The sequence below is a fragment of the Capricornis sumatraensis genome, chromosome 4 (assembly GCF_032405125.1).
Source record: "Capricornis sumatraensis isolate serow.1 chromosome 4, serow.2, whole genome shotgun sequence".
NCBI lineage: Eukaryota > Metazoa > Chordata > Mammalia > Artiodactyla > Bovidae > Capricornis > Capricornis sumatraensis.
The window spans coordinates 93,699,773-93,725,569 of record NC_091072.1 but is presented as its reverse complement, the minus strand read 5'-3'; the positions used below and the strand labels follow the sequence as shown (position 1 = coordinate 93,725,569).

The 25,797-nt window shown below is 38.9% G+C and overlaps 1 protein-coding gene across 1 annotated transcript in view; it reads left to right on the top strand.

Annotated features, from left to right (window-relative positions):
• Positions 1-2,762: 2,762 nt before the first annotated feature.
• TBK1 (TANK binding kinase 1) overlaps positions 2,763-25,797 on the top strand; it is a 43,781-nt gene continuing 20,746 nt past the window's right edge. Inside the window, exons 1-7 of the mRNA XM_068970252.1 lie at positions 2,763-2,790; positions 5,180-5,297; positions 10,038-10,178; positions 13,073-13,202; positions 15,475-15,656; positions 20,474-20,634; positions 23,489-23,599. Of these exons, the coding sequence (XP_068826353.1) occupies positions 5,211-5,297; positions 10,038-10,178; positions 13,073-13,202; positions 15,475-15,656; positions 20,474-20,634; positions 23,489-23,599 (812 nt within the window). The 5' untranslated portion in view covers positions 2,763-2,790; positions 5,180-5,210. The remainder of the gene's footprint in view (positions 2,791-5,179; positions 5,298-10,037; positions 10,179-13,072; positions 13,203-15,474; positions 15,657-20,473; positions 20,635-23,488; positions 23,600-25,797) is intronic.

The window sequence follows — 25,797 nt, the reverse complement described above, 5'->3', positions numbered from 1 at the left end:
ATCATTATTGCATAGCATAGTAGTTAAGAGCTTAAACAGGCTCGGGATCCAGATTCAGTGGGTTCTGACAACAGTTATGCCAGTAATTGGTTTTAGAACCTTTGACAAGTTCTCTCTGCCCCAGTTTACCCATCTGTAAAATGGGGGAAATAATGGTAACTATAAGAATTCAGTAAGTTAAACATGAAAAAAGCTTACTGCAGCATCTGCTTATTGATAATAACTATTGTTTAGTCACTAGGTGGTGTCTGACTCTTTTGTGACCCCATGCTATTTTATATACTCTTGTAACCTGCTGGGCTTCTATGTCCATGGGATATTCCAGGCAAGAATACTGGAGTGGGTGGCCATTTCCTTTTCCAGAGGATCTTCCTGACCCAGGGGTTGAACCCAAGTCTCCTGCTTGGCAGGCAGATTGTTTGCCACTGAGCCACCTGGCAAGCCCCCAATAGCCATTGTTACTGTACTGTTTATTCCATATATGTAAAGGTGACACCTCCTTCTTCCTTCCTGGCTTTTTAAAGCCCTTCAGAAGATTCACAAGTATTGAGAACTAAGAGAAATCAAAACAGGGGCATTAAGAATCTATAATAGAGATTAAAACTTCATGTTATCTAATGTGTAATAATTCACATCTTCCTTCCTTGAGGTTGTCTAGAGCATTTCACGTAGGGGGAGCCATAGCAATTAGGAAACTTTCATCATAAATTGCCTTACCTGTATTGTATAACAGTCTCCAAAAGCAAACACCCCAATAATTAATTGTCTCAAGGGTGAATCTCACCTTAACAAAGCCTCACTGAGGCAAGAAGACGGGTTTGTATGTCTTAACTATGGAACTATAAGTTTTATGAGGCCTGGTATAGTTTTGGGCCTAACAGTTTATTTAAGTATTAAATACTAACATTAAATGCTTCACAAATGGCTTGATCTTCCAGAAAAAGTATTTCAGTGTTCCTCACTTAATGCAGTAAACATTTTGAATCAAGGCCTTCAGCTAATCACATTTTCTCCCATTCAACTTTGAGGTGTAGGTTATACTGTTGTAAGGAACTTGGACTCAAGGCCTCCTTGGCATTAGATAGGGGTGAACTAAAATTAGTGGGAATTGTAAGCAGTGAATAGACAGTTGTTAGAATGATTTCATCATTAAACATTGTTTAAAAGTTTAATAATGAAAATTCCTTTATAACATTATAGTGGACTTTTGTTATCTCTGTTTTGTACCTATGGTATATGATAAAAACACACTTAAGGACTTAAGTGTTAGTTGCTGAGTCGTCTCTAACTCTGCGACTCCATGGACTGTAGCCAGACAGGTTCTTCTGTCCATGGGATTTTCCCAGCCAAGAATACTGGAGTGTGGTGCCATTTTCTTCTCCAGAGGGTCTTTGCCATGCAGGGATCGAACCCAGGTCTATCGCATTGCAGACAGATTCTTTACCTTCTGAGCTACCAGGGAAGCCCTAAAAAACAGGCTTAGGTTAAAAAACAAACTGTCTAAAGCCAGCTCAGTTGCTCAGTCGTGTCCGACTCTGCAACCCCATGAACCACAGCACGTCATCAATAGCAAAAAGCACTGGGACTGCAATCCAGGTCAGCTCCATTCAAAAGCCTCTGCTCTTAAAACACTCTGCCATAGTTTCCTTCTTTCACTCCTGTCTCCTGTAGTTCTCACCTGGAAAGGACTCCCGCCTTCCTCCTCCTTCCCTCCGGAATTTATCCCTCAGCAGCAGAAGTCTCTTGAGCCTCTAGTTCTGAGAAAGGTTGCAGTGCTGTCAGTGGACCAGAGGGATCTCTAGGGAATAGCCTCTTGAGCTCTCAGCGGCACAAATATTGCAGGTCACCTGATTATAGTCCCTAGATTCTCCACTATTGTCGTTTTCCAAAGCAAGAGTACTGGAGTGGGTTGCCATTTTCTGTTCTAGGGTATCTTCCCGATCCAGGGATCGAACCTGGGTCTTCCGCGTTGCAGGCAGACACTTTACCGTCTGAGCCACAGGGAAGCCCGAAAGTGAGTGAAGTCGCTCAGTCGTGTCCGACTCTTTGCGACCCTGTGGACTGTAGCCCACCAGGCTTCTCCGTCCATGGGATTCTCCAGGCAAGAATACTGGAGTGGGTTACCATTTTTTTTTCCAGGGGATCTTCCCGACCCAGGGATTGAACCCGGGTCTCTCGCGTTGGAGGCAGACGCTTTAACCTCTGAGCCACCAGGGAAGCCGGGAAGCCCAAAATACTATCCAAAAAGATGGAATTAAATGAGCTTGTTTACATTCAATAATCTGGCTCCCCTGCAGCCAACGTGGTCTTCTTTAAAATACGTACTAATCTATCCCTGAAGCGATGGCCTCGCACGTGTCAGTGTTCTGCACAGCTGTGATTATTATATATTTGTAATCATCGGTCCCTATTTGACCCACCATCACGGCACTGGGGGACGCGGCAGAATTTGCCGCGTGGGAATCTGAATTCTTGCGCTCACCGCGCAGGGCTCTCCAGCTTTACCCTCAGAGTAAGCGGGAGACAGGCGGTGGATGTGGACTGGGTCGGACTCAGACACCCACCCAGCCTCCTGGCTCCTCGTCACAGAAAATCGCGGAGCCAGCAGTGCGAGCAGCCTTGGCGGCGGAGGCTGAGGCCCAGGCCGATCCGGCGGGGGTGCGCACGCGCACCCGCACGCCGGCCGTCGGTCACGTGGCCTCTGTCCAGGGCTTGCGAAGCCGGAAGTGGCCTGAGCCGCAGGGAGGCCGCGGGAGCCCGCTGGTGGTGGAGTGGCGGAGACCAGACAAGGTAAGCCGGGACGGCTCGGGCGGAGGGGCTGCAAACGCGTGGGGCACGGGCTGCGGAGCCAGGCATGGCCCGCGAGAAGCAATCCCGCCCCCGTGGGAAACTGGGGTGCTGAGTCAGGGCGGAGGCGGGGCGGGCGACCCGAAGAGCCTAGCGGGACCCGAGGCCGAGCCTTCCCCGACCCTGGCTGGGCGGACGCCGCCTCTCTGGTGTCCGGGGCGTGCGAAGCCGGCCGGAATGGCCGCGCGGGCCGGTCCGATGCGTCTGGACTCTTCGCCCCATGGCCGGCTCTTTGACCCGGCCCTCACGGGTCTGGTGTCGTCGGGCACCGAGAAAGAGGATGTATCCGTTACTGGGGTTGGGCCCTGGCCGCCCGAGCAGGCGGGCATCCATGCCCCTTTCCCTTGGAGTTAGACTGGCTGCTTTCTCCCGTCTTTCCGAGCGTGAAAGGGATCGTTCTGATTTTTCGGACGATTAAGACATGTCATTAGGGTTTTAATGAAAACAGCAGGGGTTGGCTCACCGGAAGCTAGAAGCCGAAGACGTTTTTAATGTACATACATGTAATGCAAATTCCCAGACGTTTCCGTTGGGAAATGGCTTACGAGTGTATTTTCCAGCCCATTTCCCGGGTGTTTTCAATAGGTGTCCTCAAAACAAGTTCTCCCCAATAATTGTCAGTGCGTAACCGAAGCCCGGCTTTTTTCGCGGTAGAACGCTGAATGTTATATTTGATAAATGATTCACGTAGTGGTAGAGTTTGGAAATTCTGGAACTTTGTCCATATGCGGCGTCACCAAGCCGGTTTTATCTATGGACAAATGGTAACTTTCATTTTGGACGATATAAGGAAGTAGACTTAGGCAGGATCACCAATCTCGTACTTGTTGAGTGCCTGCTTATGTTGTGTCAAAATTTTGAAAAGATATAGCAAGCACCTTCTAGGTGTGCTGAGTCATGTTTTAGCATGCTGTTGTTGTGGGGTAATTGGTAGATAGTTTGAAAAGGCATTTCCCCAATCATTGTGACACCTTAGTTTAATATCTGCATATAGAGAGCACCATATCTTAGCTGATCAATATGTTTTCTATTACCCATTAGATTTACATAGGTACCTAATGATATTATTTGTCAGTTATAGTTAGCTCAAGCAGCAAAGTTACATTAATTAGGGAAGCTTTTCATTCTTGAGAAATACTTGAAGGTATTATTGAAAAGATATTTGAGAATTTTATTATATCAGTAGCTGATAAATGTATTTCATATTTTGAAAACAATCTTATTTTTACTGCTTATTTCCCATAAATTACTGTATATAAAATTATTTATCTGAATTAGATGGTAAAATTATCTTCATGTATCTTAATATATCAAAGATTGTTGAAGTTTTGACCCTGCCCATTCTTTGTGTTCTTAACCCTACTTGGAATATTGGCACTCATTAATTCATTCCTGAATATCTATCTCTGACTTACTGTGAAAGGATGTTAAGATTAAATGTGACATTACATCAGGTTTAGATTGGCATGGTGGAACAAGTGTTTATGCTTTTAGCATACCTCATTTTTACTCCATCATGGAGCACAAATATTTACAATATCCTTATAGATACACAGTTTTACAATATTGAAGGACAAGGGTAGGGGTATTGTTTTTTTTAATAGACTTAAGTTTTTTAGAGCAGTTTTAAGTTCACTGCAAAATTGAGCAAAAGGTACAGAGATTTTTCCATATATTTCTTGCCTCTAAACGTGCGTAGTCTCCCCTGCTTTTTTTTTAAGACTTGTTAATATACACTTAGTATGTGTGTATTTATATATTTGGAGGTTGGAAAAACTATCCTTAAGTTAATTTCAGAATTTGTGGCTGAAAGGTCTCTTTTGAATCCTGGTTGTCAGGCTCCAGGTAGAGGAAATTTTAAATTAGGAAAGGTTATGTAGTGGTAACAATTGTTTTCCTTAGTGTTGGCTTGCACCTGAAAGAAACAAAGTTATTTTTTTCTATATTTCTGTTTTATTTTACCTTATTTTATTTAAAACACTTTAAAATATGATGCATCAGTGATTAATCTCTCAAAACATTTTAAGGAGGTAGATATCACTTTCATTGACAGAGAAAAAATTAGAAGGAAAATAGATATTTTTTCCAGCCCTGTGAATAAGTGAATTAAACTGAATATATGAGATGTCATTGGTTAAAGCTTTTTCAGAGCCCACACAGCATTTTAATCTTTAATATTGCTGGAAAGTTAGATTTTTATTGGACTGTTTGTACACTTCAGTTTAGCAGTAAATATAGGTGCTCTTTCTTGAGACTAAAAGTAGCTAACATTTGTTTCTTAAATGTATTATTCCCTTAAAACAAGCGTGCAATTTTTTTTCTTTTCTCTTAGTGTAACAGGAGGATCGCCTGACCACGCCAAGATGCAGAGCACTTCTAATCATCTGTGGCTTTTATCTGATGTTTTAGGCCAAGGAGCTACTGCAAATGTCTTTCGTGGAAGACATAAGGTTGGTATGGAGAATTCTGTGAAAGCACTGTATGTGTAGTTTTCTGAGATGCACGCTTACACTTGGTGGGTTTGATTATTTTGTCTAAAGAGAGTGTGCGTTTTTGTGGTTATTTAAGGTATTGCTGATGTCAGAGGCAGTGCTATCTACCTGGTGGTAGCAGAGGTCATGTGCTGGGGAGAGGAGAAAAACAGAAGGTTGCATGAAAAAAGGAACTAGCGAACATTAGTGTTGGCCTTTTGGCTCTCTCCTCCACCTGGTCCTCCTGCGGTAGAGAGTGATCTCACTGACAGAGTTCAGTGCAGCGGTGATTTGGGGTAGGAGGCAGTAGAGGGAGGCGTGGCGAGGAGCAGATGGGAACTTTTGAGGGAAGCCCACAGATGATTCTGCTGAGCTGTGGTAAGGCTTCCTGCCCTTGAAGTAAACCAGCATTCTGCAGAGTAGATTGGTGTAAAGTGAAGTAATCAACAAGGAGCCCAGGTTTATAGCAGTGTGGGGCTGTATCCTGGTATGAGGTGATCGGAACTTGTTAGTGCAAGTGAAAGTGAAGTCGCTCAGTCGTGTCTGATTCTTTACGACGTCATGGACCGTAGCCTACCAGGCTCCTCTGTCCATGGGATTTTCCAGACAATAGTACTTGAGTGGATTGCCATTTCCTTCTCCAGGGGATCTTCCCGACCCAGGAATAGAACCCTGCTCTCCGGCATTGCAGGCAGACGCTTTACCATCTGAGCCACCAGGGAAGCCCTGTTAGTGCAAGGGGGAATAGAATAAAAGGGCTAACCCCAGAGGCATTTCAGGAACCGAAAGGACTCTATGTCAGCTCCTGTACTGGAGAATGAAATGAAAGATAATTAAAGTCATTTAAAAATGAAGAAATTTAAAATCATTAAAATCTCTGTTCTGGGAAGGAAGCTGGAAAAATAATAGAATAAAAACATCCTTTTATGATGCAAACAATCATCCACTAGTTTTTCAGCACTAAGAATTCAGCCCAGGAGCTCAAAACACTTTGGTAAGGAGGACTTTCTATATATTTTTCTGTAGCCTTGAGACCGACCACCAGTCAGTTCTGTCTGTGACAATGAAATCAGTGTTCACAGAGGGGTGCTGTTTCCTCTGTGGCGCTTAGGGAGTGAATCAGAAGTGTCGTACGGTTTTTAGCTTTTTCTCCACCTCCAGTTTTTAGAACTATCTGCACGTTTCAGTCCTTGATCAGATTCATAGTGATCAGCCTTGGACATTCCTGCTCTAGAAGTTGTTTTTGTTTTGTGCAGAGTGCCAAGAAGAGAAAATGGGTGGTAGCACTGAATTTAGCAGTGAGACACATCTGACCCTGTGTCTTCCTGTGACCAAATTAACTTATCAGACTTTGATAATCACCTGGTATATGTCAGACACTTTGAGTGGACCTAGTGATTTTAGCCACAGAATTTATTAAAATCATCAAAATTTTAATGATTTTAAGTATAGTTCCTGTGCACAAAGAGTTTTAGGTTCAGTAGCAAGGTGGCATTGGAAGGAACATAAATTAGCAGCTGAGGGAGTGACAGGTATTCAGTAGTGATAGGAACCGAGGGAGGCATATTTCAAGTGCCTGAGGCTAGTGAAGTGACATGATGTCGCTCAGTCGTGCCCGACTCTTTGTGACCCTGTGGACTGTAGCCTACAAGGCTCCTCTGTCCATGGAATTTTCAGGCAAGAGTACTGGAGTGGGTTGCCATTTCCTTCTCCAGGGGATCTTCCCGACCCAGGGATTGAACCCAGGTCTCCCGCATTGCAGGCAGACGCTTTACCGTCTGAGCCAAAATATCTCTATTTACTAGTGCCTTTCCTTCTTCCTTGGGGCTTCCCTGGTGGCTCAGAGGTTAAAGCGTCTGCCTACGATGTGAGAGACCTGGGTTCGATCCCTGGGTCTGGAAGATCCCCTGGAGGAGGAAATGGCACCCCACTCCAGTACTCTTGCCTGGAGAATCCCATGGACGGAGGAGCCTAGTGGGCTACAGTCCATGGGGTCGCAAAGAGTCGGACATGACTGAGCGACTTCACTTCACTTCCTTCTTCCTTACTTAGGTATCCAGTCCTTCATGTTAGTACTTACTTTTAGTAGGTAGTATAAATGCTTGGTGACTGAAAGAATGAATGAATGAGAACAAACTACAGTAGACTACCCTAACACGACCTGAAGTTCTTCAAAGGAAGTAAAAATGTTCTTTATCCAATAGAGTTCAAAAGCCTCAAATAAGGATTCGAGAGGCATAAGAATTGACTTATAATATTGCCAACATCTAGTTTAGTATTCAAATGTGTTTTGAGAAACCATATTTGTTCTCAGTGACATCATTTGGACTATACCCCCAAAATCCTGCTTGCCCTTAATTACTGCTTGTTTAAAGATCTTTAATTGTATTAGCTAAACCCTTTTTATGTTATTGCCGGGAGTGACCAGGTCCCTAAGTTTACTATTTGTTATTCAAAGTATTTGTTGTTGTTATTGACTAGTTGCTAAGTCGTGTCCAACTGTTTATGATCTCATGGACTGTAACCCACCAAGCTCCTCTGTCCATGAGATTTCCTAGGCAAGAATACTGTAGTGGGTTGCCATTTCCTTCTCCAGGGAATCTTCCCAATCCAGGGACTGAACTCATGTCCCCTGCATTGGCAGGCAAATTCTTTACCACGAAGCTACCAGGAGGCCCTATACAAAATATGAAAGTGAAAGTGTTAGTTGCTCAGTTGCTCCTGTCCAACTCTGTGACCCCATAGACTGTAGCCTGCCAGGCTCCTCTGTCCATGGGATTCTCTGGGCAAGAATACTGGAGTAGGTAGCCATTCCCTTCTCCAGGCAATCTTCCCAACCCGGGGATCAAACCCAGGTCTCCTCCATTGCAGGCAGATTCTTTACTGTCTGAGCCACCAGGGAAGCCCCATACAAAGTTTATTACCTACTTACTTTGTCTCTTTTTCATTAAGTTGCCTGGAGCTGCTACCGTGTGTGGATGAGTGTGTATGCATGTGATAACTAGGTGAAGTTAAAGAGGGGAGAGCTGTAGGAAGGACATGTTGACCTGCATGTTGTATATACGTGTACTCGTGAATCTCTGAACATTGTTCGTAGTGCTTTGACATAAGGACAGTGACTGATAGGTGACAGTGCAGTTGAATAGAGGGAAACTGGGCCTTGCTGCCACATGTCCCGGTAGACTCAGGGGTATGTGGTAGACCACAGAGGAGTGGAAGGCACTGGCCTTGGTCACAGTGGGCACATGGCAGCATTGTGTTACTTCCCCCGCTTGCTCCTCTCTCAGGATTCTCCGCATTTCAGACTAAGTTTAAGACAAGGGTCCTCAATAAAAATCTCTGTTGGGTGGCAATAGATTTGACAGTGTTCTTATCCTGGCTGATTAAATGGTAAAACAGTGTGAATGAACCCTGGTTAAATTGTTCCATTTTCATTCTGTCTGAAAACAGTTAGTGGGTCTTTTCCTCTGGAAAGAATATACGTGTATTTGGTGTGGCGGGAGCACGGAAGAAAGGGAGGAGTGATCTCATCACACAGATAATGGTCTCCACAGAGTGCACTTAAGACTAGGCTTGTGAGACAGCTCAGTGGTCTTCAGAAGATCATGAAATTCTAAGGTGAGGGGAGGAGGGTGACAAGCTGTAGGTGGTTCCATAGGTGGTTAATCTGCATGAGAAGCTGTAGAAAGGGCTTCAAAGCAGGAAAAGCGCAGGGTCCTCAAAGACAGAGCCGTGAGAAAGCTTTACGTAAGGCATGCTTGAACCCCAAGCTCGTAGAGGAGACAAGCTTTCCACCAACTCTAGGCGGGTTCAGCCTTGGGTTGTGGGAAAGCAAGGTTAAACTCAGAGAATCTAGCCTGAGTGATTGGAAAGTGGTGAGAGGGTCTGCAGGAGAGCCTTTAAGGTTAATTCTGTGAAGAACATGAGAATGTGCTGTTTACCTGGAATGAAGCATGTGTTTTGTACTTCTAAGATGCCTTCCCAATTTCGGCTATGCTTTATAATTCTGTGTTTGATGTACTTCAGTGTGCCCTGAGAGAGTGAGAGTTGGGCTACCGCAGCTGTTTTGGTGGAGGAAAGGAAATGCCTTTGATCCTTTAGAAATGATGTGGGAAGCAGCATCCTGCCCTAGTCATCTAGGTAAAGTTGCAGAAAGTCCCCAGCAGCAGCCATGGTGCAATCCAGCAAGAAGGGTGTGCTCTAACCTTACTCTTTTAACTCCTCTGCTTCCACACACACACATTTTATCCAGCTAGGGATCTTAAAAGTTAATTGCCTTACTTTGAGATTCTTACTAAAAATTTCATATGTGGAATATAATCTTTATAATCCTTCTCTTCCTGCTTTGATTAGTTTAAAATTATTAGTTCCCAGAGAAACCTTGTGAGTTTCACTTTCTATTTCTCATTCAGAATACATGTTTGCCTTTAGTACTGTTGACTGTCTTTGCCACATGTATCACAATGGAACCTTTATTTATTATATGAAAGAAAATAGCCTTTTCTACATTCCAAAGCATACAATTTGAAATAAATATTGAGCAGTTGATTAACGTATTTTAGCTTAAAAAAAAAAAAGATCAGGAGTCCTAGTACAAACTACCAATGCTTAAAAATATTCAGGGTGTTCTCCAAAAAAGATAAATTGTTGTATCTAGTTCTAATGCTACCTTTTTTATTTTCTTTATAAGTACATAAAAGCTTTCTCTCCTTTTCTTAGAAAACTGGTGACTTATTTGCTATCAAAGTATTTAATAACATAAGCTTCCTTCGTCCAGTGGATGTTCAAATGAGAGAATTTGAAGTGTTAAAAAAACTGAATCACAAAAACATTGTCAAATTATTTGCTATTGAAGAAGAGGTAAGTCATCAAGCTTTAGTTAATCCTGTCATGTTTATTGTTGTTAATACAATTCAGGAGAAATAATCTAACATAAAAATTGTTTTATAAAGAGTGGGTTTTTTAATGCTGAAAATTAGGGCTCATACCATCAAATATTTATTCTCAGAAACAGATATAACAGTGAAAGTTGTTGGACTGGAATGGAATATAACAATGGAAAGTCTCATGGAATCAGGAAAAGTAGTATAAGTAATAAAAGAATACACAGTGTAGTTACCAGTATTATTACTAAAAGCAAAAGCTAAGTGAAGTTAAATTGACATAATTAGATAAGGAAAAAGTCAAACAATGCAAGGAAGCCTTTATAAAGAATAAAAATCTTTGGAATCCAGAGTGATACATGAATCCAGTTGTCAAAGATAGAATTGGTTTTAGTGGGAAACAGTGAAAATAAAAATGTCTTTAGAAAAATAGAAATCTCATTATTATGGGTAATCAAATCACACCTTTTGAAAAACAATTTGGCAGTTTATACTCCTTATATCAGTGATTTCATTTTTAGTGATTACTTCTTAGAAAGTAATCAGAAATGTAAACTATAATTTTATGCACAAAGATGTTCATTGCTGTCCTGTTTATAATAAAGAATGGTTAAATAAATTAGAATGTTTGATGGATAGTTAGCCAGAGTTAGCAATACTGAAGATTAAAAGCGTACCCCTCTGGACTGCCAAGTCTGTTGAAGACTTCTTACACGAGCCACAAAGGAGTTTGGCAGACTGTGCAGTCAGAGAAGTCTCCACCAGACTGCTCATTCAGACACAGGCTGCAAGTTCAGGAGTCCCCAGGGCCATCTTCCCTTAAGACCAGCTGGCTACAAATTTGGGGCTTCCCTTGACTGCCCTCAGATTTGATAATTTGCTAGAATGTTGAATGACTCACAGAACTCAGGAAGGCACTATACAGTTGACCCTCACTCAAACTGCACAGGTTTGAACTGCACGGGTCCACCAATAATAATGTGAATTTTTTTCCACTAAATATGTACTACAGTACTACACAATCTGAGACTGGTTGAATCTGCAGATATGGAACCACAGATACAGGGGGTTGACTGTAAACTTACATGTAAATGTCCTACTGCATGGAAGGTCAGCACCTCCTGACCCCTGCTTTGTTCAATGGTCAGCTCTACTTACAAGTTGGTATCTTAGCAAAGCAAAAGGATATAAATTAGAACTAGCCAAAGGAAGAGATCCATAGGGCCATAGAAGAATATAGGAGGGTTCCAAACATGAATCTTCCTTTCCACAAGGATACATTATCCTCCTGGCATTGATGTATGATATGACCGTACACACAGAGTATTGTCAACCCTGTAAGCTCACCCAAGCCTTTGGTGTGCAGTTTTTACTGAGGCTCGGTCACATACTCTGCGTGGCCGAACTTTAGTCTCCAACACTTCCTGTGGGTTCTGGCTAATTCCTTAGCCTCCAGAAGTCGAAACTGAAGTGCACGTCCTAAGATCCCCATCATAAATCACATTTTTAGACTGTCACGTGGCCAAAGCCCCCAGATAGAGACACTTTAGCAGATAGGACATTCTAGAGGCCTGTTGAATCAGCTCCCAGTAGCCAAGGGCAAGCACTAGACCTCTCTAGCTAAAATTAATTCTGTACTGCACAGTGGTAAAACAGTAATAAAAAGAAATATTTAACAAAATTTCAGTCACCTGGGAGCATGCTTATATATAATGTTTTGTGAGAAAATCAGTATTAAAAATATATATGCAGTATGATCTTGATAAATACAGTATGGTATAAAAGTTTTATGTGTCTATAATGTGATTCATTACATAGAAAAAAGACTGAAAGGAAATATACCAAATATAAACATAATTATCTCAGTGATGAAATTAGAGATATTTCTCAAATTTTCAGCTCCTCAAAACTCAGTTATTTCATTATTTAAAAGGAACAGCTTTTTTCTTTTAAAATTATTTCTTTCATACTATTCAATAGTAAATAAGTTTTTAAAATATTTTATAGATTTATTTGGGGGATATATAGAAAAAAATTATAAAAGGAAGAAAGAGTAAAAATGATAATGACTACTGTATTTAAGATTCATTCACATTTTCAAGTTTCTGAAATGGGCATTATGTTATAATCAATGTGTATTTGTAAGTTGGTGATACTTCTTTTTTTTTCCTCTATAAAGCTATTGTTAAATTGATGGTGTATCTTATAATCAATGGTACATTAAAATCATGGTTTAAAACAGATCAGCAGCTCAGATTCCTATGAGCTGACTAGAACTTTGCTCCAAGGGGACCAGTCAATTATTCTGCTACCTATTTGTTTTTAAGGCTAAAACTCAGGGAACTCTCTGGCAGTCCAGTGCTTAGGGCTCTGGGCTTCCACTGCCTGGGGCACAGGTTGAGTCCCTTATTGGGAAACTAAGATCCCACATGCCACATTGTACTGCCCCCCTAAAAAGCTAAAACTCCCTTCTTTGAAGTAAAAGTAGTGAAAGTGTTTGTCAGAAGAACTCAAGTGTTTTAAGAGATTCATTACAAAAGCTAATATCCTAAATGTACTGTTATGTATTAGAAATTAAACAATTTTGAAAGATCCATTATAACATTGTAGCAGTGATTTTCTAATTAGATTTAGCCAACTTTTTACTGTGGTTTGTCTTTAAAGACAAATCCAATTTTAGTATTAATATTGGGAAGTGTTAACTCTCATCTGTACAGTCAACAAATATTTAACAAACCCTAGGTAAAAAGCAGTTCAAACTACCTTCATTATTGTAGCAAATCCAACTTTTAAATGAAATCAGATGAGTATTGGCATATATTGAAAATTTATTTTTTAGATTTCCCCACTCAGTGATTTTTTTTTTTCCAGACAACAACAAGACATAAAGTACTTATTATGGAATTTTGCCCATGTGGGAGTTTATACACTGTTTTAGAAGAACCATCTAATGCCTATGGACTACCAGAGTCTGAGTTTCTAATTGTTTTGCGAGATGTGGGTATGTTTATTTATTTATATGATTATATATGTGTGTAAATATAATTTAATGACATAAGAATTTTTAAAAATAAATTTCTTACATTCAAAGCTAAAGACTTTTATGGAGTACTTTCTTAGATATGATATCAAAAGCACAAGTACAATAAGAAAAAGGTAGATAAATTTCATCAACGTTAACTTGTGTGTGTCCAAAGGACAGCGTCAAGTAAAAAGACAACTCAGAATGAGAGAAAATATTTACAAATCAGATGTCTGATAAGGAATTTTTATACCAACAAGTCAACAATAAAGAGACAACCCAATTTAAAAATTGGTAAAGGATTTGGTAGACATTTCTCCAAAGAAAATATGCAGGTGACCAACAAATATATAAAAAGATCATTAGGCATTAAGAAAATGCAAATCAAAACCATAAAGAGATGCCACTACATACCCACTAGGATGGCTAAAATCAAAAAGACAAAACAAAACAAGTGTTGGTAAGGATGTAGATAAATTGGAACCCTCGTATACTATTGGTGGTATTGTAAAAAGAAGTGCAGGCAGTTTGCACAGTAGATGGACAGTTCTTCAGAAAGTTAAACAATTACTATATGACTTATCAGTTCCATTACTAGGTGTTTATCTAAAAGAATTTAAAATATTTCCACACAAAAACTTGTGTACCAGTATTTACAATAATAGCAACAACAACAAAAGGAAGCCCAGTATTCACCAACTGGTGAATAGATAAATGGGGCACATACAGTGAAGTTTTATTTGTTTGTAACAAGAATGAAGTAGTGGTACATGCTGTAACATGGATGCACCTTGAAAAATTATGCTTAGTGAAAAACACCGGACACAAGAGGCAACAATATTTGTATGATTGCATTTATGTGAAGTGTTCAGAATAGGCAGATGCCTAGAGACAGAAGGCAGAGTAATGGTGGTCAAGGCCTTGAGAGGACAGTGGAGTCAAGGAGTGACTGCCAATAGATGTGGGGGTTCTTTCTGCATAACGGAAATGTTCTGAAATTGGTGGTGATGGTTTGTATACTCTGTGGCTCTATACTGAAAACTGCTGAATTGTATACTTTAAAAAAATGAGTTTTATGTTATGTGAATTTTATCTCAATAAACCTGTTATTAAAAATAAAAAAGAATATCGCAGCCACCGGGAATAATATCTTCTTGGAAGGAAATGAATCAGTATTTGAAGAATAGGAAAAGCCCAGTGTTATAAAGTATGAGGTTAGTGGGAATTCTTGAAATTGATACTGGAAGCAGTAGAGACTACTTAGGTGAGGGTAGAATGAAGGAGAAGCCATATATGCTGCAGCCTGTTAAGTCAAATAGAAGGGGTAGATAATTGATCCCTTCCTAAGTATACTGGTAGTCCTGAGTTTCCGTAATTGAATGTTGATATCTTTAAACTTAATTTTATATGTCATGCTTGGACATTCATCTATCAGGTGTCAAACAAATGGTTCAGACAGACTATCATTTTATGACACTGCATGTCAGCCCAAACAGGTTAATTTCAGCAATTTCTATTAATTTTTTTTTTTACTATATTATGTATTGAGTCCAGTTTACTATTTTGTGGAATTTTTTTCCCCAAAGTAAAAATTTAAATTATGGTGAAAGATTATTTTTCTCGGGAATCTGTGTTCTTGGGTTTAGGTAGATGGCCCACAGGTATATAACAAAAAGTAATTCAGGAAGTCATAGGCTTAAGATCGTTGTGTTCCATTTTCTTGACAGTATTTAAGAGAGACTGGACTCTTCCTTTAGACCATATGGATCCCTGTCCTTCTAAAATTTCTCATTACTCAAGCATGAAATACAAAATCTAAGCATAATCTTGGAGAAGGCAATGGCACCCCACTCCAGTACTCTTGCCTGGAAAATCCCATGGACAGAAGAGCCTGGAAGGCTGCAGTCCATGGGGTCGCTGAGGGTTGGACACGACTGAGCGACTTCACTTTCACTTTTCACTTTCATGCATTGGAGAAGGAAATGGCAACCCACTCCAGTGTTCTTGCCTGGAGAATCCTAGGGACAGGGGAGCCTGGTAGGCTGCCATCTATGGGGTCTCACAGAGTCGGACACTACTGAAGTGACTTAGCAGTGAGTATAATCTATTACTTCTTTGATTAAAATGACTTTGGACCAACTTATATAAAAACTTACATTGAGTGAATAAGAATATATTAATGTTCATTAGTGAATCTGATGCACACGCATACCTACTTATGTTTTCCTTTGTTTTATATTTATTGTTGAAGTGGGTGGAATGAATCATCTCCGAGAGAATGGCATAGTTCACCGTGATATCAAGCCAGGAAATATCATGCGTGTGATAGGGGAAGACGGACAGTCTGTGTACAAACTCACAGATTTTGGTGCAGCTAGAGAATTAGAAGATGATGAGCAGTTTGTTTCTCTGTATGGCACAGAAGAATATTTGGTAAGTCATGCATCACTAATAATTTTATTTTAAGAAGCTGGATATATTATAAATATGGGTTGTTGGTCAGCCAGATCACTCTATAAAATGTCTTAACTCTTATGGCAAAAACTAAATTTTCTATTCTAATGAATATGGTATGTAATGCAGAATTAGGTATTGGTTTCTAAGGGTGTTGTTTTCTGTTAAAAAAAAATTCTTGTAAGTTTTATAATACTCTTAAATAATTTTACTGATGTTATGCATCTATGTTAAAAGAAAGAACTATCTGTACACTCCAGAAGCATCTAGCTAGTAAAGGCTTCCTTATTTGGATCAGAGCAGTTAATATATTACAAGCTTGTTATAATACTGTTCCCTGTAGAGCAAATAATTCTGAAGAAGACTCTCTTCAGGGAGGCTGGTTACTGAAAGATGAAAAAAACCATTGTTAGAAACACACACAAAAAATGAAATGCCTCTAAAAGATCTAACTTGAAATACTAGAAAACTAGAAAAGCTCCGTGGTTGAAACAGTTTATGTAGATGTGCTTGTGTGAAGTTAATAAATATTTGAAACACTTAAGAAAGGCACTTAAAAATAAGTACATTTAATATGTAATCAGAAAGTTTATAATATATAGCTGTCACTAATTGGTTATGGCTCTGAGTTTTATTTTAAAAGTCTTAGATTCTGTGACTTTTTCCCAACTGGATTCTACGATTATAATTTTATAATTTGAATAAAGTCAAGGTGCCCCTATAACTTTATTCAGATTGTTCTAACTCTGGCATGCATTAAGGTATCTTAACATGTTCTATCAATACGTAACCACTAATTAATCTGCAGTTGTATTTTGATAATCTTTTGTTAAGAGTACTTAAAAATGGGGACTTCTCTGACAGTCCAGTGGTTAAGACTTCACACTTAGGGTGCAGGGGCACAGGTTTAGTCCCTAGTCGGGGCATTAAGATCCTGCTGTGCAGTGCCGCCAAAAAAAAAAAACAAAAACAAACCTAAAAATGGATTATATTCATCCAACAGCTATTTATGTACCAAGCATTGTTGTAGAAATTGAGACTTCTGTGGTGTACCGGAAGTACATGAGCTCTGCTTCTGTGGTACCTACAATCTAGTGAGGGCAGTAGACAAGTAAATAAGATAAATTCGGATGATTAAAGTGTTGGAAAGACAATAAGGTAACAAAACAGAAGAAAGATAAGCTGGGGAAAGCTTCCTTTCAATCCTAAGTCAACTGATACTTTAATGATGAAAACAAGCAAGCCATGCAAAGATTTGGCGGGAAAACAGCATTACAAGCAACTACAAAGGCCTGAAAACAGAAATGACCTTGGATGTTTGAGAAACAGAAGGGATGAAAGAATAGCCGGACTTAATGCAAAGGCAGGTGACAAGAATTGGAGAAGTAAGCAGAAGCCAAGCAGAGCACACAGTGGTTTCTACCCTGTATGATCACCCCCTGTTAATAATGAATGTTTCACAATATTCTTTTCAATATCTTGAAATGAAATTCCTAGATAATATAATCAACCAGTATACCTAATTAAAGGAAGAACGTAGTATCTTAATGATAATATAAAGGAAAATATAATAAAAATCATAGATGCTTAATATGTAAAAGTTTACTATCAATTTCACTAGCAAACAACTGAAATAATTAGATGCCTGTACCTGTGTATAATGTTACCTCCAGTGCACATGCAGTGATAACCTGTATATTGAATTGGTGAGTCATAATATCGTCTTATGTTGTTGCTGACATCAATTTCCGAAGAATTCCTGATAAAGTTTCTAACTTAACAAAGTAGATTTATGTATACTGCATTCCTATAGCTACAAAAATACTGTTTACTTTATATTCAACCATACACTGTTTACATATAAAATGAAATGAGATCTTTATAAACAGACTTCTTAGCTGCACAGATATCTGGCAGGATATTCAAAAGTCATGCAGGAAGTCAGAAGCTTGTTTTTCAGAGCTGTTTCATGTTCAACAGGATGTCTCTCATCTCTGGTCTCTGCCCACTAAATTCCAGCAGCCCTTCCCAATGACTCTGGTGATCGAAAGAAACAACGGCAGTACCATACTAGCCTTTGTGAGGGTGATCCCTATTACCTACTGTCAGTCTTTCACACAGTCTCCAAAGCCCACAATTTAGCCTCTGCCACCAACAGACTTGTAAAATGGAAAGAACACAACATTAAGTAGACTAACTTCCAAGTCCATGCTGATCTCTTGGCTGAAATTTTACTGTAGTCTGTTTTCCTATTTCAGGTTATTCCCAACTCTCTTTTCTAATAGATTACACCAGCAGTTATGATATGAGACACAGCCTGAAACTCACCAGTCTAGAAATATTTCTATATTTAAATGAAGACTTTCCTCATTTTGGAATTCCCGGACCAGATGTTGAATCTTCTCCTTTTTATGTGTTAAAGACCAAAGGAAGCAGCAGCATTTTTTCTTCTACTGTTTTTAATATGATGGCTTTCTTAATATGAATTACCCAAAAAGTTCATTCGGGTTTTTCCATAAGATAGTGCAGGAAAACTCAAATGAACTTTTTGGCCAACCCGATTTAACCTGAGAACTCAGAGTAGGTTTGTCCTTATGCTCCCGTCCCAGATGCAGGGGCCCAGGCACAGTAATGGTATTCCCTGTGCAAACACAAGTCGCACGTTCAGGAGAGAGCCTGTGGACCCAGCTGTGTCAGACCAGCATGCAGCAGGCCATTCTCAGCTAATCATTCTCAGCCTAGGGAAGGCCTTCCAGCTGTGCTACTTAGGAGGTATCTTAGTGCACCTTTTGAGGAGGTCCCGCTTTGTCTCCTTCTAGAATTGCTGTATCTGCTCTTCCCAGGTTGGCAGCCTCATGTTCTTTGAAGATCAGGCATGTCCAGGTACTCTTGGCCTCTTCACAGCACCATTGATAAAGTAAGAACCTTCTGCTAGGACAGAGGTCTGGCTCGTGCTTCTTGAGACAATAATGCCTTATGTACTATGCCACAGAATCAGCAGAATCACTCAGACCCTGTGTATCTGGTAGCCATGTTTGGATATACGTCTTAAGCCCCTTATGCTTGTCACCTCTTCTAATTTCTCATTAAAATGTATTTCCCAAAAAAGTCCCATCCATCCCCCCAAAAATAATCCAGAGCTTGTGACCCTTCGAGAGATGAATTCATAAACCGCATCATTTTCAGTAGTGACACCCTCCCAGCAGTGTTATCCCAGTCCCTTGGGCCGCTGCCACATACCACAGTGTCATAAGGCATTGTTTTAGTTTGGTATCATTTGGGAGATCACTCTGCTCTGGTCCAGAGTACACTCTTACAGGTTTATCTACCAAAAACCTTGATATACAGCATGTAATTTACATAAAGACAGTGTCACGGAGGCTAAGTGTATGACCTCTGGCTGTCCTTTGCAGAGCTTAATGTCCATAAGAATCTCTGTCTGGATCTGTAAGCTCCTAAGCCACGCCCTATAAGTTCCATCTGTTCTCACAACTGTATCATAGTGTCTTCTGTGCTTAAGGACCATGTGGTGAACATCAGACAAGCTGCTTATCTGAGTTGCTCTATCCTCCAACATACCCAATCAGGCTAGTCCTCTGAATTCATTCTAGAAATTTAGTTTTCATCTCAGAGCCCTTATGACTTGCTCACATGGATTGCATGTGAGGTATGAGGGAAAGGAATTGAGGCTGCCTGATATGTTTTGGGTATGAGCAACTGGGTGGATGATGGTACCATTTACTTAAAGGGTAAAGATTAGAAGGAAAAGATTAGAAGGTTTGAGTCAGAATGGTACCATTTACTTAAAGGGTAAAGATTAGAAGGTTTGAGTCAGAAGACCAGGAGTCTGTTTTTGATACCTTAAGTTTAAGCTTCCTTTTAGACATTTGAGAAAACAGTAGGATACATGAATCCAGAACTCAGGACAAGAAATGGTTTGGAAAGGTAAAGGATATCGGTAACATTTAACACCATAGGCCTGAATGGGAGATGAAGAAGTAAGGCAGTTGTTGTCAGTGTGGACAGCTGTTTTGAGTTTTGCTATGGAGGGAAGCAGAAAATTGAATGATAGCTCAAAGAGGTTGTAAGGTCAATTTGGGTTTTTTTTAATGGGAGATATGAAAGCATGTGTGTAAGCTGAAAGAAATGAGCCAATAGAAAGGGGGGAAATGATGCATAAAATAAAAGGGATAGTTTCAAGAATTGATTTCTAGAATTGATGAGATGATATGATGGGCCCCACAGCACAGAGGTGGTGCTAGTGGTAGAGAACCCGCCTGCCAGTGCAAGAGACATAGAGATGCGGGTTTAATCCCTGGATCAGGAAGATCCCCTGGAGAAGGAAATGGCAACCCACTCCAGTATTCTTGACTGGAGAATCCCATGCACAGAGGGACCTGGCAGGCTACAGTCCATGGGAGTGCGAAGAGTCAGACACGACTGAAGCAGCTTGGTACAGCACAGGTGGAAAAGTTAAGCCTTTGATAAGAGCAGTTCCATTGTAACTGGTTCTGAACACAGATTCAGGTAGATCGGCTTTTGGTAAAAGATATAAAGGAGAGTTGATCTCTGATTGCTTCCATTTTCTCACTGTAGTATGAAGTGAGGTCATCAAAATTGAGGGTTGAAAGAGGTGGTATTGAAGGTTTGAGGAGAGAGAGGAAGATGTGAAATAGTCTTTTCAGATTGAAAGTGAAATTATTAGGAAAATAGAATTTCCAGACATTACTGAATACCCATCTTTGTGTAATATATTTCATAGAACACGTTAGTAGCTTTTTCTTTTCTTTTTAAAGCATCCTGATATGTATGAGAGAGCAGTGCTAAGAAAGGATCATCAGAAGAAATACGGAGCAACTGTGGATCTTTGGAGCATTGGGGTAACGTTTTACCATGCAGCTACTGGATCACTGCCATTTAGACCATTTGAAGGGCCACGTAGGAATAAGGAAGTGATGTAAGTGATTTCTCCATTTAAAATTAGAAATAAATTTTTAAATGTATATGTCTTACTTTATTTCATCATGTTAGAGAGGTACACTATTGATCTAGCCATCATTTCTGATATTTTATACTATTTGATTTTTTAGTAAGAGTACAACCCTATAAAAATGTATAGAGATACTGTTTCATACTGTGTTTAACTATCTTATGTACAAAGTATAAATGGCATCCATATTTGGTCCATCCAGTCTTCGGTCCATATTAAAAATATTGTGCCTTCTGAAATTTCTTTCAGCACTATTTAGTCCTTTTTGTGTGCTGATTAGTTTTTTCCTCCATATCACTAAAAAAATTTAAAAATACTTGCATGAAGTAATAGAACCACCAATAGAATTAGTGAATCAAAAAGAAATATGAACTGACCCGATTTCTTTAACTATTTCAAAAATAACATTTAATGTAATATTACTTTTCTAGTGTTGCTGTTTCAGTCCAGAACATTCTGCTGAATGCATTTTACCAGTACATTATACATTTATACAACTGCCATAGTTACTAGGAAATTATTACTATATATGAAGTCACTGTTATAAACCAAATAATGGAAGAAAAAAGGGGTGGATTGTTAGATGTCACATTTATTATAAAACTCATTTGTACATTGGCTGCACATCTTTCTATGAAAGAAATTAGTGGTTGATCTTGCCTCATGAGAAATAGCCAGCCTCTGTACATGTAAAACTATAAGGTGAAGTTATGAATGTTATTCAGTTCACTGAAGTATAACTCACTTGACAGCCTTAATGTGTTCAACTGTTCTTTTAGATTTTGACGTTTCTCTCAAAATCTTTATATATTTGACCCTGCCTTTTATAAGTGGAGCTTCCCTGGTGGCTCAGATGGTAAAGAATCTGCCTGAGTACAGGAGACCCAGGTTCGATCCCTGGGTGGGGAAAATTCCCTGGAGGAAGAAATGGCCACCCACTCCAGTATTCTTGCCTGAAAAATTCCGTGGACAGGGGAACCTGCTGGGCAACAGTCCATGGGGTCACAAAGAGTCAGACATGACCGACTTTATAAGTAACACTTTATAAGTAATAATCCCGAGTGTAAACATACAGTCTTTAGTCTTAGAAAATTAGGAGCATATTTTTTCTTTTGTTTGTTTGAGGAGGTAAAACTAGTTCAGCTGATACCATGACTTTTGCTAAAACCTGAATGTTTTCCAGCAAGGAGAGCATATATATTTGTGGGAAGAAGTTATCCATTAGTGTACTGATTTTGGTATAGTATCATCTTGAGGCCACTTTACAGCAGTGTCCTTTTTATAAAATCTCTTCATTAATGAAGGCTTAGAGTCAGTTTCTGTCTTTCCTCATTAAACATAAAGTGTGCCCAACAGTTAATCATGCTTTGCTGTCATAGGTGTTCTAAAGCAGTATCACCATGTATTGCTGCACTAAGAATGGGTTAAATAAAAGTGTGATGCTCTGTAGTAAAGGAAACATGACTCATAAACAACTGGGAATACCTGGCACATTCTAGTACCATTACAAGAATTTTTTTCTTTAATTGCACAGAAACTAAACTTTTTATGAACATTGATGCTAATCAATGTTTAGAAGCGCTTCAAGAAATAATAAGGGTTGTTTTCCTTGACTATTGAGTGATGTATTCCTCTCACATTATAGGAGTGTTGATCCCTCAGAATCTTATTTACATGTTAATAAATGTATTTAGATATGTATCTTAACAAAATAAGTTTTTTCAAGAGTTTATAAGCATTACCTTAATTAAGAATTCTGCCATTCAGTCTATTCACATCTCTTCTTGCATTATTCTCACATATCTCTACTTAACTGATCCACAGTCTGATCCTTCTCACATGAATGCAACTTATTTTTCACATTAATTTCCTTCTTTGAAAAGTCTCTTAGTGCCCAAATCCTGGCTGCCTCTACTGAAGAAACAGCAAGCAGCTCAGATCAGTTGTTCTGGTTTCTTCTATTTTTTTAAAGAGTATGTTAATCTGCTCAGAGCACATTTATGTAGACATTAAAACAAATCAAAAAATTGTCAGAAATACTGTCTATAAACTTATGTAAGATTCTGATGTGTTATGATTTACATTTTCATCTTGAAGGCATGAACCTCTATTTCTCTCCTAATTTCAGATTTTGTGTTAGAAAGGGCTGACACCTTTAAGGCTGCTTTCATTGCCCCACCTCCATCATTATTAGTATTCTTTCATTTCTTCATTCATCTCTTTCTTGAATTCATCTTTATTTTTATCACCATCATCAAGAAACAGATTAAGTTTGGCTCTTAATTTTGCTACACACATCTAATCCTGTAATGTGTATATATTTTCTCAACATGCAAAAACTTTCTGATACTGTGCTATGTATAGTTTTATCTCTTTTTTTTAAAGAAAGCTATTGTTCATTCTGTAGTAATTTCATGGTCCAGTTGACTGTGCCTTTGGGTAAGATGAGTAAGAGGGATTAGATGCTTTTTTCCTGGTCTAGAGACATTCTGTAACATAACTTTTTTTGTGTTTGCTCAATTTTTTCAGATGGAAAAATGAATATTTTTGTTGTGAACATCAAGATGCTGTTATATGGCACTCTGAGAGCCAAAATGAAAATTAATTATGGCATATGTAAAATAATCATACAGCCACTATTCTACTTCAGTCAGTCAGATTCAAAGTGTTTTGATTGTTTTATGGATCCTGTGAACATCAGTCGCAAAGTTTTGTCTAGTAGATAATTGTAGGTGCAACTGAGGAAGTATTTTTGCAGACCCCTTTGATAGGCCCTGCAGTAACAAACCGCTTATTTTAATCTGCTTTTATTCCTCCCAAGGTATAAAATAATTACTGGAAAGCCTTCTGGTGCAATATCTGGAGTACAGAAAGCAGAAAATGGACCAATTGACTGGAGTGGAGACATGCCTATTTCTTGTAGTCTTTCTCGGTAAGAATAGTGTATGTACCCTGTTCTCTTTGGTGTTGGGATCTTTGTTGATTGAAGTCACCAATACTTAAGTGTAGTTTTGTTCTTAATTTTCCAGTAGATGTTATTAAAGCATTCCTTGATTTGTAATTTTTGTCTTTGTGGCAATGTAAAGATTGATTTGAGTCTATGTAAATAATTTTGCCAGATCTCTTTTAAGACATAGAGCATTCATAAATTTTTCAGATTGCTAATCACTGGTCTTAGAATTGTGTCCAGTGTGGGGTTCCAGCTTAGGACTTCGGTGTCTCTTGTGCTGACCTTCATTATGACAGAGCACAGATAGTGGTACAGATAGGAATAACTAGAGTTCTAAGAAACAAACATTGAAGAAGTCTAATATTACCCTCATTTTCAAAAAGTAATCATATTATTCAAAAGGTGAGAAATAACAGTTTTCTACTGCTTTTTCCAGCATTTCAAAAGTTCATATGGGTCTTAATATAGCAGCCAGAACTCAAATTATACATGAATCCTGTTATCACAGAGAGAGATTTAAGGTAAAGGAAATTAAAAGTAGAGAGTAAATTTTTTTTTCTGTTGTATCTTTCTTTATTGACGTATATTTGATTTACAAAGTTGTGCTAATTTGAGAGTAAATTATTTTAGATTTTACTCTGGAAATAAAGCCAAGACAATCATCAGTATTTGGAATTTGTAATTACTGAGTTGCTTTCCATTTTTCTTGAGTGTGGGGATTGTATAATCCACAAGTGAACATACATAGGTTATGTTTTATTGGTTTAATGCCTGTTAGAATCTGTGGGTGCTTTTTGTATTACTTTCAACATATAAGTAAATAAATATGTTTATTCAAAATATTTATTTAGACTGTACATATATAATATATATACCACAAGTTAATGAAATATGTCCTGTCATTTTATGTGTTAATATCTGTGAAAACTCATTTAAACCAGTAGTTCCAGTGCTGAAATCATTTTTGAAAACCACTGGCCTGACAGTTTCATTTTTGTGTGTTAAAAGTCTCCAAAACTAAATTGTGTCCTGCAATTAGAATTACCAGGAGAAAGTCACTTTATTGGAGAGCAGAAATTCAATGTTATAATGGTGATCTGTGTTAAATTTTGATTTAGAAAAGTACCCATTTTGGAAATCTCGGGCAAAACTGATAAAATTTAAAGGGGTCAGGAAATGAGCACTCTCTGTTTAATGTTTAACTATATTGCTGACATTCACACAGTGTTTTGGCAGTCTGAACTGTAGATTGCATATTTCAGGAAGATGGTAGGCCTTATCTGTCTGATTATTCTTCAGTACACTAAGTTAGAAATTTTTTTTATAAAAATTGCTTAGGTATCAAAGTATGTTATATGATTTTTTTAAATACTAAGGACTTTGAGTACTAACAATCAACAATGAAAACAATTACCAAAAATGTAAAAACTACAGAAAAAAGATAACCATCTTCTTTCTCGTATGTATTAGTCAAGACTAGATAGCCAATGAGACAAACCTAACTCAGCTGTGAGTGAAGACAGGTATAAGTGAAAAATAGATTGACATTGTAATTCAAAGTTCATGTGTGTATGTAACTCAGAGCTCCACCGAATCCTCAGATTCAGATTGTTGTCAAGACTTGGTGGGCTTTCCCAGTGGCTCAGCAATAAAGAATCCACCTGCAATGCAGGAGATGCGGCGAAAGACCTGGGTTTGATCCCTGGGTTGGAAAGATTCCCCAGAGAAGGAAATGGCAACCCACTTGAGTATTCTTGCCTGGAAAATTCCACGGACAGAGTCTGGTGGGCTACAGTATGTGGAGTCGCAAAGAGTCGGACACGACTGAGCATGCACATGCTGAGTACACATACCTTAAAAACTGTTAACAGACAGTTATTTCATTGTCATGTAGTCAAGAATATATTTTTAAGATGACTTGAAATTCCATAAGTGAGTCTATTTAAACGTATTTGAAAATTCAGGTAGTGCATGAGAAAGAATTAAGTTCCTTCCATTCATTTTTTTTTTTTTTTTTAAATATTTATTAGTCAAAGATTGGAGGCTTCCCTAGTACCTCAGACAGTAAAGCATCCACCTGCAATGCAGGAGACCTCAGATTCAGTCCCTGGGTCAGGAAGATCCTCTGGAGAAGGAAATGACAATCCACTCCAGTATTCTTACTGGAGAATTCTATGGAC